We start from the raw sequence: 14837 nt of genomic DNA, 5'->3' as shown, positions 1-14837 counted from the left end.
TTATTCCCTGATTAAGTTCATTATATGTTCAGGTAGTCGTTTAGGCTTAAAAACAGTTGAATTTGAGAAGAGAGATGCTATGGCTGCGTTGATTTGATCGGTAAGTTTATTGACTGCAGATTCGATTTCTTTTCTTGGAATTAATATGGGGGACGAGGTCTATGTCGTTTGGAAGCATTTTGGATAGTTTTTCCCAAGGTACGAAGGTGTGAGACGATGATAACCCAGTTGGAGCAGAATAGGGTTGGTCTGATGATAATTCATTCAGTGATTCCAGAGTGTACTGCAGGTTAACATTCTGGAGGACAACTATATCCAAGACGTCGGACTGTGGTGAGTTTGCACTAAGGGGCAAGCCACAGCTGTGCAATTTGAGCTTGAGTAGTTAAAGAGGATGCGGCTATTCCTATTTATAGAACTACTGCTCCATGCGTGATGTTTTGCATTTAAATCACCGGCGATAATGACCGGTACTTTAACTCTGAGGATGGCATTCAGATCTGTGGTCAGCAATGTTTTTGATGTTGGGTTATAAGCAGCATAGACTTTTAAATTTCCGACAGAGTTAGTGATGACATTGATACCCGCGACTTCGAGATTAGTGGATGTAGGGATGGCTACAGCGTGATGGTTGATGTGATTTTTGATGAGGATGGCTGTACCACCACCACTATAATCAAGCCTATCATTCCTGTAAAGTTGGTAGCCTTTGAATTTGGGATTGTCAGCAGGTCTCAAATGAGATTCATTAATTAGTAATATATCTGGATTATATCTGTCAGTGAATTCTTGTATTTCTAGTATTTTATTTTTGAGACTGTTAGCATTCCAAGCAATAATCTTTAAAGAATCTGGTGTAAATTTTTTCCTATGCATTGGAGAGTGCAGATAAAATGGACTGTGTTTGCTGTAAGAATCTTTTTGTAGTGCTTAGTGATGGATTTGAGTTACTGAAATCCTGTAACGTATTTGCAAAAGAAGAGGTGCTTATGGCTGTTATATTTGAATGTGGGTTTCTCATATTCTGGTCCTGGACTGTCATTTTGGGGTGGACCACGTCGACATATATTCTTGTTTGGTGTTGAAGGTTCATTTTCTAGGAGGCTCAGTTGATGATGAGTGAACACCTGTCATCCTGTTGGGAGACTGATGAACTTGAGTTTCTGGAGCTCTCGTTTCTGATAATGGGGTGGATTGACTGATTAACTCAGTTTTTCCTGTTTTGGGGATGGCAAATGCACCCTCTGTAATTAGTAGGGTGAGGTCCACCACAATTAGCGCACTTAGCCGGGGTGGTTTTTGGCTTGGAGCAGGTATATGTGGGGTGGGTCATGCTACATTTTAAGCAACTGTATTGAGTACTTCTGGGCCTGGCCAAATTTTTGGCATCTATGGCACTGCCCAGAAAGGCTCTCTTCGTAAGTGGCTCCGCTGAGAACTTAAGCCCACAGATTGTCTTCAAGTTGTATATGTTTTTGTAGATATTATGTATCTCCACCAACACCAGAGGCATAGGGGTCTTATTTGATCTGTACATTCTGCTAACCTTTACGGGAGGCAGATCTTGCATGTTGAGGTCAGCAGATATTTCATCTGTTTCGATGTCCTCTGATACTCCTCGGAGTACCACTTTTAAATTTTTCTCCGAGGTAAGTGTGAATGTATGATACTGGATACCTCTTATATCCAACTCCTTGGTTAAATTTCTATAATCAGTCACTGTAGCGGAATGAATTTTGATGTCCTCTATGTTTTTGACAGTGGAGTAGTTAATCTGCAGGTTGGCCAAGGTGGTTCTTAAGGCTGTCCATCTCTGTTTCCCTTAGAATGACTGGAGGCACCTTTTCATTGGTGGAGGTATAGGTGTCTGTGTTGGGGGCATCTTCATCCATGCCATTATCATTTGTTGACTCCGAGGCGAGAGTTTTGCGCGCGTGCGTCTCTCCTTGATCTGAGTGAGTAGAGTCAGAGATTACTAGATTTAGTTTTTCCTCCGTTTGATGAGTGTCTTCAATTTAATCATCGTCAGTCCCGGGTAAAGAATAGAAATTAGGAAACCGGGACATTCAAGCTCGAACTTCTTAAGAAGTTTGTTTATAAAGCTGAATGCCAGCCATTTATCTAGAGAATCTATGATGATGTCAGGATCTATCATATCTGATGGTTATTTAAGCTTAAATTTCCTTTGAAGCTTATTTACAAAGATAAGTGACAGCTCTTCATCAAGAGCATCTGTGAGGGCGTCCAAATCTAACACGTTTATCATTATTAATTTGAGTATAAACACAAGTAAATCCTGCGAGTCTATGAACCTGAAATAAATGTGCCAACAATGGCGATTCTAGCGGCTGTTAGGCCTGTCGAATTTCAGTTCACTTACCTGCGTTGTTCTCAGATTAATAGCCTTCCCGAACCCAACACAACTGAACAGCAGTACTCGCGAACTTCATTTAAAATTAACTATAATCAATTCGCCATCGACGCATGGAATAAAACGCTAATGATTTCAATCATCACATTGCTGAAGATATTTTCAGGCGCAAATTTTGTTTGTTTACACTTTAATAAAGGATTAAATAATTCATTTAATAATTAAATAACAAAATAATTCATTTTCATGTATACAAAAAATATGACTTTACTACTTCTGATAACTGGTGGTAGCATAAAATACAGATATTATTGGAAAACGAAACAGCAAAAATTCTCTGGGACTAGAATACAAACTGATTGGCATTTGGAACACAATAGACCTGACATTACAATTATCGAACATCGACAGGTTTGGATTATTGATATCGCAGTACCCAGTGATAACAATATTAGCAACAAAGAACTCGAAAAAATGACTAAATGAGATCCGGCAATCGAAGTTGGCCGGCTGTGGCTTAAAGACACCAAAGTCAACCTAATAGTTATCGGTGCACTTGGTGCAACTTCAAAGAAGCTATCTAACTATTTACATCAATTAAACATTAAATAAGTGACCCCATAAGACTTAAAAAACAGCATTACTTGGAAGACTCCATATTTTACGACGCTACCTGACAGACTATTCTTACATTCTTGGATAGAATCTGAATTGTTCTGTATCAAATTGTTGTTTAAATCAGTGCTTTCCAAACTTATGGATGCAACGGCCCCTTGGAAAAATTAAAATATTTCACGGTTCCTATCGAAAAAAAAATATTCGTAATACAGACATATATTATTATAATCTTTATTGTATTTATATTCAATACAAGACATACACAGTTAATATCGCAAAAATCAAATGCAAATTTTACATTTTTAGCATGTTACATACACATTTGACATGGCACACTTAGTCTTAAAACATTTTAAATTTGTTTTCATTATTTCAACCCCCCCCCCCCCCCTCAACCAAACTGTGGCATGGCACGCGGCCTACAATTTGGGAAGCGCTGGTTTAAATGATATCTTGCTTTGATTGTGTATCAATTATATGAATAACATAATAATAACAGACAGAGGGCGCCATTGGCGTTGATGAATGGGAATAGTGATGACATTGGATTTGTATGATTTTAAGAATGCCTTTGATAATTGTTTGTGGTTTTCCTAGCAGCGGAAAAACTTCGTTAAGTAAAAAGTTACTAAGTTATTTTAAAACTGAAGCAAAGAAGGAAGCAGTTATTGTGTCAGATGAAAATTACATTACGAATCGAAATACTCATTATATAGGTAACGACTCGATTTATTTTATTCATACCCTAAAAGATACCGGTTGCCTCAATATACAGTATATATACAAACCATAACATTTAATTGGTTGTGTGGAGTAAACTGTGTTGTGCAAGTTCTCCTGAGACAAACGAACTGACATGTTTAAATGACTAGTATATTTTATAATTTTGATCTGACCAAAGTGTATAGTCTGTCTTTCAGCATTCCAATATGTTCTAATGTTTTTTATGGAATAGAAAGTATGGGGAGGATTAAGAATGACAGATTATTTAGTAACGGATTAAGTGGGTGTGTGCATGGAATAAATAGTGCAGAAATACATACACAGAGATTGCTGAGCGATATACAAAAGAATGCGGGAGAAGATCAGGGACAAAAACAAGCATCAGTGGGGGGGGGAAGGATGTCAAATTAAAAAGGAGCAGAAAAGATATTGTGCTCTATGGGGATTCTATAATTAAGGGTGTGAAGGATGGTAGAGTAATTAAAGCGTGTTATCCAGGGTCAAAGATTAAAGATATAACTGAGGCTGTGAAATTGCAGAAAGATAGAGCGAGTGAGATTATTGCAGTTATATGGATGAATGATCTAGGTAGTAAAAGATTTTCTGTGAGACAGAAAATGAAGGATTTGAGGATTTAATGATAGCAATGAATGCAATGAGTGAGAGTGGAAAGATCATGAGTGTGCTACCAAGATTTGATAGTGATGAATTAAACAGAAGAGCAATTATAGTAAATGGAATGATGTCAAGATTGTGTAAAAGCTTTTGCAAAGAACAAACACCCCAGATGTTCTTAAACTGAATATTCATTTTATGAATGTCTGGGATGAGTTTGACAAAAGGAAGGAGTATTTTAAGAGAGATGGTTTGCACTTAAATGGATTGGGTGCTTGGCATTTATTATTATGACACTATTACTAGAACATTTATTGAAGTATGGAGTAAATGGTAAAAAACAGGGAAATGGGATTTGCTAGGGAGGCAGGTAATAGTCAGCTGTAAATAGTACTAAGGTCATTAATCGCTGTAAATTTGGGATTAATTGTTTGCAGAAAATTAACAGTATACAGAGCGGGCTAATTCATACACAGGGAGTGTTCCCATGAGCAGTACAAGGTACAGGCAAAGAGAGTACCCTGTATGGTAAGGAAAGCCAAAGCTAATTATGGGAGGAAGGGAGTATTGCAGTTTATGTATACTAATGCTCGAAGTATTCGGAATAAGTGCAAGGAATTTTTGTCATTACTTAGTACAACTTGGCAAAAAATTATAGGAATTAGTGAGACTTGGTTAACTAAGAATGATATAGTTATATCATTCTTAGTTAACCAAGTAATGGGTACAGTATTTTCAGGCAGGACAGAGATGACAGAATGGGGAGGAGGGTTTTACTAATGATAGATGAAGTGTTAAAGCCAAAAAAAGGTAGAAGTGCCTCAAGGTGACAGGTATGTAGAGGGCAGTTCATTTGAGGCTGTTTGGTGTGAGATAGACATCAACAAGGCAAAATGTGTAATCGGCTGTTGCTATAATCCAAGGGATATAAGGGAGAATGTAGATAGTATGTATTGGCAAATTAGCACGATGAGTGAAAGTCGAGTAATTATTATAGGGGATTTTAACTTTGGGGACATAGACTGGGAGAAGGAATGGTCACAAGGAACAACGGAAATGGAGTTTATACTGTTGTTAAGAGATAACTACTTGAGACAGCATGTAATGGGCGGAACAAGAGATTCTTGAGTGTTAGATCTGGTCATAACATCACAGAACATATCAATAAGTAATATAGTTACACCGTCTTTCACTTGGGGAAAGTGATCATGTGGTCTTGACCCGGGAGATTGTAAGATGTGATGAACATTCTGTTAAGAAGGGGTATATGTGGAATGACAAGCTGAGAAGTCAGCTTTCAGCAGTGCTATAGCATGAAAATTTGAAGGGGGAGAGATGTTGATGGTGCATGGGAGATTGTCAAAGAGGATTTAAAGAAATCTGTATCAGATTATTCCCAGAGTCAGAAGGAGAAATCAAGTAGGAGTAAGGTGGATGAATAATATTATTAAGCAGAAGTTGCAGATAAAGAAAAGGTTGTGGAGGAAGTATAAAGAAAAAGGTGATGAGTGTTCCCATGAGCAGTACAAGGTACAGGCAAAGAGAGTAACCTGTATGGTAAGGAAAGCCAAAGCTAATTATGAGAGGAAGCTAGCTGATGAATCCAAAAGAAACACCAAGGAGTTCTTTCAGTATGTGGCAAGTAAAAGGAAGAATAACTACGGAAAGATTACTTTAAAAAGTGTTGATGGTAGGAAATTACAGAAGCAAATCAAATAGTTGAGTTGCTTAGTGATCATTTTGCAAAAGTGTACCATCTTGGTTGTGATAGTGCAGTGTCAAATGTGTCATTGACTGATAAGAGTCTAGAGATAGACAAAATAGAGGTGCTTAATATATTACAGAACCTTAATGCTAACACTGCCATTGGGTTAGATGGCATATCGGCCCATGTGTTATGAGAATGTGCAAGAGAATTAGCACCTCCTCTAACTAGGCTGTTTAATTTAAGCCTCAGTTCTGGTAAAGTACCAATAAAGTGGAAGGAAGGGAAAATAATTCCATTGCATAAGGGAGGCTCTAAGACTGAGGTTGGAAATTATTGACCAATCAATATATCTGGAGTAGTGGTTAAGGTTTTGGAGAAATTGGTAAAAATTAGAATTCAGGACTGGGTGGACAGCAATATGATGCTTTATAAAGGGCAACATGGTTTTGTGAAGGGTAGGTCTTGCCTTAGTAACTTGCTTACTTTCTATAATAAAATAACAGAGTTGGATAAAGGAAATCCTTACTCAGTGATACTGCTGGATTTTTCAAAGGCATTTGACAAGATTCTACGCAGAACTCTGTTGCATGAATTAGAGCAAATGGGTATGGATCCGAATCTGGTGATTTGGATTAGAGGATGGCTGGTGGATAGATATCAGAGTGGTTTATGGAGGACCTGAGTCCAGGAGAAGGCAAGTGACTAGTGGTGTACCTCAAGGCTCAGTGCTTAGTCCTCTATTGTTTAATTTGTACATCAATGATATTGGAAATACTTTGAAAGGAAATATACACTTGTTTGCTGATGATGCAAAATGAGGAAGAGCGATAGTCAATTCAGATGATGTAGACATCTTGCGAGATGACTTAAATAGGCTGACGGTATGGACTAAGGTAAATGGCTGTCAGTGCATCACCTTACAAGTGGCTAAGTGTAAGGTGATGCACTTCGGGAGGATGAGATCACATTCTGTTTACTATATTAATGGAACTGAACTGCAAGAAGTTGATGAACCAAGGGACTTGGGAGTTATTGTGGACAGAGAACTTAAGTTTGAAGGGCATATTGCAAAGATTGGCAAAATATCACATCAAATTACATGGTTGTTGAAGAACACATTAACAAGTGGGGATAAGGAAGTTATTGTTCCGCTTTATGAGGCATCAATAAGGCCGCATTTGGACTATTGTGCACAGATCTGGTCACCTGGATTTCTTGGTGATGAAGAAATGGCCGAAAAGATTCAGAGGCGAGTTACAAAGATTGTTGCAGGTCTGTGGAATGTTCCCTATGAGGATAGATTGAAGATCTGTGGGCTCCAAAAACTAGCTGATAGACATAGGAGAGGAGATATGATAGAAGCATATAAATTATTAAAGGGATTTTACAGGATTTATACTGATGACATTTTTAAGACCAGTGCAGGAAAGGAGAGGACAACGGACCATTCCTGGAGATTATGTAAGAGTGTGGTTAACAAGAGTGTTAGGACTAGATTTTTTGCTTGGAGGGTTGTAAAGGGATGGAATGCGTTGCCAAAGGTAGTTAAGAATGCTTTGTTTGTGAATGAATTTAAGGAGAAGTATGATAGGTATTGTGTAAATAATGGTTAGTGTGTCAATGTGGGGTCTCCCATGATGAATCTTTTGACTCCATGGAGACACCGTCCGTTATTATAATAATAATAATAATAATTCACAGACAACACTTGTTTGCATAAAAAGTAAAAAAATCGCAAACTGTTTTTTTTTTTATGTTACAGATTTTTCCAGTTAACTGCATAATGCTCATTCGCATATAACACTAGCATATTCAAGTTAGTCATATTTGCATTTTCTAACAATTTGTTAAATTAAATAGTTATTATTAAAATATGTTTTTATGTATTTTCAGAAATTTGACCAGATATTTTAGGAATTTTTCAGTTTGCTGGCAAAAGTAGGTGGCCTCCTTCCATGAGTCTTTGGACTTCTTGGAGGTGTTATATAATAGTAATAAATACTGTACATGCATGCATGCATAATACAGTGCATGTATCTGTGTTTTCTCACCTTACACAAAGTTCATGATGTGTCCTGGTAATTGCACATCACAGATAATTGCATATTTTTAGGAAAAAATTGCTATGCAGTTAAGCATTACAGTCTACTTGAGCTTGTGTATAAATACACGTACGTGTACATGAGGGATGACAAATTCTCGGAATGACCTCATGCTATCGTGCTGTGTCAGGTCAGGCAGAACTATGTAACTGTACATGTTTGTGCTATTGCCCTCAATTACATTAAACAATGAAGCCAGTAGTTGACACTTTATGGTAGTTTGCATGTGTGTGTGTGTGTGTGTTTGTTACTTTTGGCAGAAAAATGAATAAATGAGATTCAGAACAATGCATTTACATCCAAGTTTTGTACAAAGTTAGCAAAAGCTTAAATGAAACTGGACATGTTAAGACTAGTTTATATTAATGATTATGTGGAAAATGTAGTATATTTAATTAGCATAAAATGTTTGAAGGAGGACAGGAAGATGTGAGAGATGATGAAAGAACTGGGTGACCATAAGATCATCAAACTTCCACTCTTTTGGAACTTGAATCAGTGCAAGACTCGCATTGAACAAAGATGTCAAGACAGATGCCAACTCCCTGGCACATCCCTTCACAATATATGCTGATATATTATCAAGTCCCATAGCTTTATTAACATAAAGTTTGCTCAATTCCCCATACACCTCTTGCTCACTTTCAGTCAGTCTCTCCTCTTCATCATCAACTGCTCTCAAAGTCTCCATGATGTCACATTGACAAGAATGAAAGACTTTTATGAACTGCTCATTAAGTATCTCCATTATATCTTCACACAGCAGTTGTTCTTATACCACTTCCTCCAATCAGTGTCATCCTTCCATCTTTTTTTTTTTTGCTGGCTACATATTGAAAGAACTCTAGGATTCTTTTTGGCTTCATTAGCTAACTGCTGCTCATACTTCACTTTTGCTACCCTTACCAACCAAGTCATCCTCCTTGCCTGTTTGTGATCCTCATGAAATTGATTATTAGCACTTCTCTTATGCTGCCTCTATAATGCCTTTTTTCTCGTATCGCTTAGTTCACTTCAAATGGCATATTTCACTTCAAATTCATTAAGCAAAGATAGTGAACTAACATTGGTGATTAGTGCTGCCAAGGTTATTTGAAACTGTCTGTAAGAGCCCAAAACTTTAGCTGAACAGTTGAATCATCCATTATGATGTGATGCAGTAGCTGTCTACAAATTTCTAATTAAAACAATCGCAAAATCATACCACTCTCCATATTCATCAGACTTAGCCCTTTGCAAAACTGAAGAATGTCATGAAAAGGCACAGATTTTCTGAATAAAAAGGATTTCTGAAGATGAGTTCCAGAAATGTTTTGAACAACATAATATTATTATTCTGAAGGTGAAAATAAGCAATAGAATATGCATGTATACATTTAAATTATACACGACAATTATATTCTTGTTTAATCCTCTATCCAAGTGTAAGCAGACAAAGTTTACACATGAAATATCTTCACAACTAGGCTACTTTTATAAATAGGCTGTGCTGTTGACTTCACATCAGTTGCCTCAATATACCATAATGCAAAGCACACCTCCTTTCAGACATGTATGTTGCTATTCATTATGGTAACTACCCAGTCTGGTTTGATGTTTATTGAGGTCTTCTTGGTGTGTGTGTGGGGTGGGGTGTCTTGTCAGGTGTAATTTACTTTGTAACCAAGTGAAAAAAAAAAAAAAAAATTCTGCATAGGTATATATTCATTGGATTAGTGTCCCTCTTTATTACAAAAAACAAAACTGTATAAGAGATATATAGAAAACAGTACACAAGCATCAATAGTGCTAACACATTCTGGTTGTTGAATAGTGCTCTGCATATGTTGTTATGTATTAGTGCGTGCTTTCTCTTATAAAGTAGTCATCATCATTTTGTGGCAGTCAGAATGGAATTTAACAATTCTTTACATTCGAAGTTTTTCTTTATATATTGCATAGTAGCAACAGCATAGGATTTTTGAAGCATCCTAGAATGCCTGGTTTTTCTTTATCCTCTGAGTTGGCTGAAGATAGCATATGTCTTGAAATACTATCACCTGGAGTCTAATATTCTGTTTCATACATACTCTTTTATATGTTCAGTAACTTTTTCTGTTAGCCCATAGTGTGAATTATTATAATCACGTTATAGGCAATGAATACCATAATATTTTACTGAACCATATTTATGCTTACCAAAGTAAAATAAAAATTGTAATTTGAAAAATAGCATGAATTGATGTTTTGATTTTATATTCTTTGATGGTTTTATAATAGTGGAGCATATATAGGAAAGAGAGCATATATCCTCTAATTTCTTTGTTTTTAGTTGTGTGATAAGTCTGTTGGAGGGATGATTTTAGAAAGGTATTAATAAGGAATCCTAACTCATCATTAATAAGATAATGAACAAAGATTTCTAGAGTTAAAATGCCTAATTTCTGAGGTTAATAGGGATAATTAGTGAATAAGTGGAATAGGTTGCCAGAGTCTGTTGTGGATGCCATTACTGTGAATGAGTTCAAAGTATGATAGACTCTGTGCAAATGTTGGATAGTTCTTGACATGATATTTAGGGCCTCCTTCAACGAGTCTAAGGACTACTTAGAGTAGACTATAATAATAATAATAATAATAATAATGCAGATAGGCAAGAAATGGGTAGAAATTTTGAGGTTTTCAGATCTGGTTTTATATCCAGGAAATGGAGTGAACCATGTGTCTCTAAACTATTTACTTATTCACTAATTATTTGCTGTTGTAGGACAAAAAAAAAAAATCCTAAATGCCAGTCATTTCAACATAAATCCAAGTTTAAATATTTCTGATTGCTACAAAGTGAAAGTGATAATTGTTGCATACCCATTCTCGATATCTGCTCATCTTCTCTTCTGTCTACGATGGGTTGAGTCTTCTCTATTCCTTGCTGTTCGAAAAAGTTCCTTATATGTTCTGCATCCCGAGATGTTCTTTATTAATTTCAGCCAGGTAATTCTTGGTCTTCCGGGTCTTCTTTTTTTAGTTGGAAAAGTATTGATTAGGACATTAGGAAGTCTGTCTGCGTCCATGCATACAGTGTGTCCACACCATCTCAATTGTTGTTTTCTAATTTTTTCTATTATTGTCTTTTTATACAATAGTTTTTTCTTGACTGTGATGTTTGTTTTCTTTTCTATCCAACTTGTTCTCTTCATTTTTCTTAAGCATTTTATTTCAAATGCCAGCAGTTTCCCCCCCCCCCCTTTTTTTTTTAACTGTCCACTCTTCTGCTCCATAGATGACTGTTGGTATAATTATTGCTTCATATAATTTGATTTTGGCTTGCTTAGATATCTTTTTTGTTTTCCAGATTTTCTGTAATTTTCCCATGGTGGTCCATCCTATCGCTATTCTGTGTTTGATTGTTTTGAGTTCATCTATTGTTTCTGTTAGTTTTGATCCAAAGTATATGAAGTTGTCTACTTGTTCTATTTGTTCTCTGTTTAGGGTGGCTGAGATGGTAGTTCTGTCGCTCCCTATTTTCATCACTTTTATCTTTTGTATATTTATTGTCATGTCATATGTTTTATAGGTTTCGTTTAGCTTGTTGATCAACTTTTGTAGTTCATTTGGGGTTCTTGCAAGAAGGACGAGATCATCTGCATATTTGATATTATTTATGTTTAAACCATTGACATTGATTCCAGGCTCATTGTCTATTGCCTTCTTTACATCTTCTTCTAGATATATGTTGAATAGGCATGTGGATAATGGACATCCTTGCATTACCCCTTTTTGGATCTCTATGGGTTCTGTTGTGAGTGTATCCTTTTTAATTATTGCATTTGTCTTAGAGTAATATTTTATCAGAAACTGTATTATATATTTGTCTATTGCTTTTTCTAGTAGAATTTTAAGAAGGATTTCGCTGTTGATGTTATCGAAAGCTTGTTTAAAGTCCACAAAACAACAATATAGTTCTTTATGGTCTTCTCAGCTGAGCTCTGCTAGTTGGTGCAATGTGAAAATTTGGTCTATTGTTGAATAGTTTCCTCGGAAACCAGCTTGTTCTATGCCTATCATTTCTTCATAGGTGTTTTTTAATCTATTTTGTATAATTCTTATGAATATTTTATAGGTGTGAGGGAGTAAATTGATTGGTCTGTAATTTCTGCAGTCTCTTTTGTCTCCTTTCTTGTATATCTTTCCAGTTCTCCAATCATCTGGGATCTCTCCTGTGTGTAATATTTTATTGAAAAGGGTGTTAAATATTCTATTGATATGCTGCCTCCATATGACTACAGTTCAGTAGGGATAATATCAATGCCTGGTGCTTTATTGTTTTTCATCTGTTTTATTGCGTATCTAACTTCTTGTAAAATTTTTGGGTGATCATTATTTTCTTCTATTGTTGGCATTGTAGTTTTGTTTCCTTGGTGGAAGATAGTCTTAAAATGGTTTGACCAGATTTTTCTTATATATTCAATATTCCCGGTTTTAGTCATCTTGTTGTTTATCATTGTTACTGCTTTTGCTGAGAATTCCTTTGTAATTTCTCTTACAGTATCATGGAAGACTTTTAGGTTGTTTTGTTGGGATGCTTCTTGGCATTTCTTAGCTTTTTCTTCTAACCATTTTTCTTTGGCTTTTTTTGCATAGGTTATCAACTTTATTTTTTAGTGCGCTGTATTTTTCTCTATTCTCTTTATTGTTTTGCTGGTTTACAAGTATCTTGGCCTCTCTTTTCTCTTCTATGGTAGCTGTGATTTCTTGGGTTATCCACTGTTTGTTTATTTTGGGTTTGGAACCTAGAGTGTCTTTTGCAATTCATAACACTGTTTCTTTTCCTTCTTCCCAGTATTTTCTGCTGTTCTGGAAGATGAAGGGTTTTAATTTCAAGCACATCTGTTCTAAAAATCGACTTCTGCTTGAACTATCTTTTAGTTTTGATAAGTTGATGTTTTCTTCTTTTCTGATATTATTTTTCCTGTTAAATTTTATCTTCACTTTGGCAGTTAATATTTCGTGGTCAGTGTCAAAATCAGAACTTCTTAATGTTCGTACATTATTTACTGATCTTTTCCATTGTTTGTTTATGATGATATAGTCTATGCAGTTCTTTCTATTACCATCTGGGGATGTCCATGTATATTTATTATTAGGGCGTTGATAGAACAATGTGTTTGTAATCATTAGATCGTTTGCTTTACAGAAGTGAAGTAATTGTTCTCCTCTGTCGTTAAGCTCTCCATATCCAAATTTCCCCATCACATCTTTTTTGTCTGCTGTGAACTGTCCTATTTTAGCATTAAAATCTCCCATCACTATCATGAGTTCTCTATTTTTGGGATTATCTATTTCCTGTTGTAGTTCTTCATAGAAATTTTCTATTTCTTCCTCTGAATGGTTACTGTCTGGTGCATATATTTGGATTATTTTAATTGTTTGACCTTTTTCTTTTGCTTGAAGTTTAGCTGTTACTATTTTAGGAGACACTGGGTTTATTTCAATTACTGAGTGTGTAAGTTTCTTTTCAATTAATAATGCAATTCCTTCTCTGTGTGTGTTATCTTTTCTTCCTGAGAAGTACAGTCTTCCTTCTGGTTAATCCATGAATCCATCTCCGCACCAATGTGTCTCTGATAAACCTAAAATACTCCATTTCAGTCTTTTTAAATTTTCCTGGACTAATTGCAATTTTCCAGGTCGGTATAGTGATCTTATGTTGAGGGTGACTACATGTTTCACATCCTTGGCTGACCACATTGCTGATTTCTCACCTACTCTCTGTGGTCTTTGAGTAGACATGTCAGTTGTCCCATACGCAGTAGCACTATCTCGGTTTGTAGACTTTCTCCTGCTCATGAAAGTTACTGGCATAATAATGTAGCCAGCTTGCCATGCCTTTGGTCCACGGTTCTTTATTCAGAGCAACCCATTTGGGTTTCCGCCACCCAGGGGACGCACCTGGTAGGAGTGTGGTCTCCCCATAAACATACATATCTATATTAAATACCAAAATCCTATCTGACGACTCATTCAACTGTGTGCGTGTGCGTGTGTGTGTTTGGGAGATCTGGTTTTATATCTAGGAAATGGAGAGAACCATATGTCTCAAAACTATTTACTTTAAAAAATTCTACACATTTGCTGTTGTGAGACAAAAAAAAATCATAAATGCCAATCATTTCAACATAAATCCACGTTTTAATGTGTGTGTGTGTGTGTGTTGTAGCATATTAAAAAAAAAAAAAAACAGTTTAATTTGTTATCTAAGATTATTTTGCATTCATGAAAACATTAAGTTCTGCTTCCATATTCGTTATATGGAAGGTGGGGAGAGAACACTGGAGCATCCATGGAAGTTAAATTTATTTGCAGTCAAGAAAGGGGTAAGAGCTAGGTTTTTCTTCCAGAGAGCAGTGAGTGAGTGGATATATATATATATATATATATATATATATATATATATATATAGTGAGTGAGTGAGTAGGGGTAGTGAGTGCATCCAGTGTGAATGAATTTAATTGAAGGTATGACAGCTGGTTTGGGGGTTATTTATAGCCTCCCTCAATGAGTCCTTGACTCCCTGGAGGTCTCAAATAATAATAATAATAATATATCAGATTGCAATCATCTGAGATATGCTGATAATACAGTACTTTTCTGTAAAGTAGAGAAGAGCTAAAACAAATCTTGGACAGAATTAAAGAGATCAGTGAGAACACAGAACTTAAAC

At 36.0% G+C, this 14837-nt stretch overlaps 1 protein-coding gene across 1 annotated transcript in view; it reads left to right on the top strand.

Annotated features, from left to right (window-relative positions):
- Nucleotides 1-3523: 3523 nt before the first annotated feature.
- LOC150103456 (protein KTI12 homolog) overlaps nucleotides 3524-14837 on the top strand; it is an 86689-nt gene continuing 75375 nt past the window's right edge. Inside the window, exon 1 of the mRNA XM_090398238.1 lies at nucleotides 3524-3705. Within this exon, the coding sequence (XP_090254364.1) occupies nucleotides 3543-3705 (163 nt within the window). The 5' untranslated portion in view covers nucleotides 3524-3542. The remainder of the gene's footprint in view (nucleotides 3706-14837) is intronic.

Source organism: Typopeltis vanoorti, chromosome 9 (genome assembly GCF_054136105.1).
Source record: "Typopeltis vanoorti isolate ZY-2024b chromosome 9, IOZ_Tvanoo_1.0, whole genome shotgun sequence".
Taxonomy (NCBI): Eukaryota; Metazoa; Arthropoda; class Arachnida; order Uropygi; family Thelyphonidae; genus Typopeltis; species Typopeltis vanoorti.
This window is presented reverse-complemented; position numbering and strand designations above follow the sequence as displayed.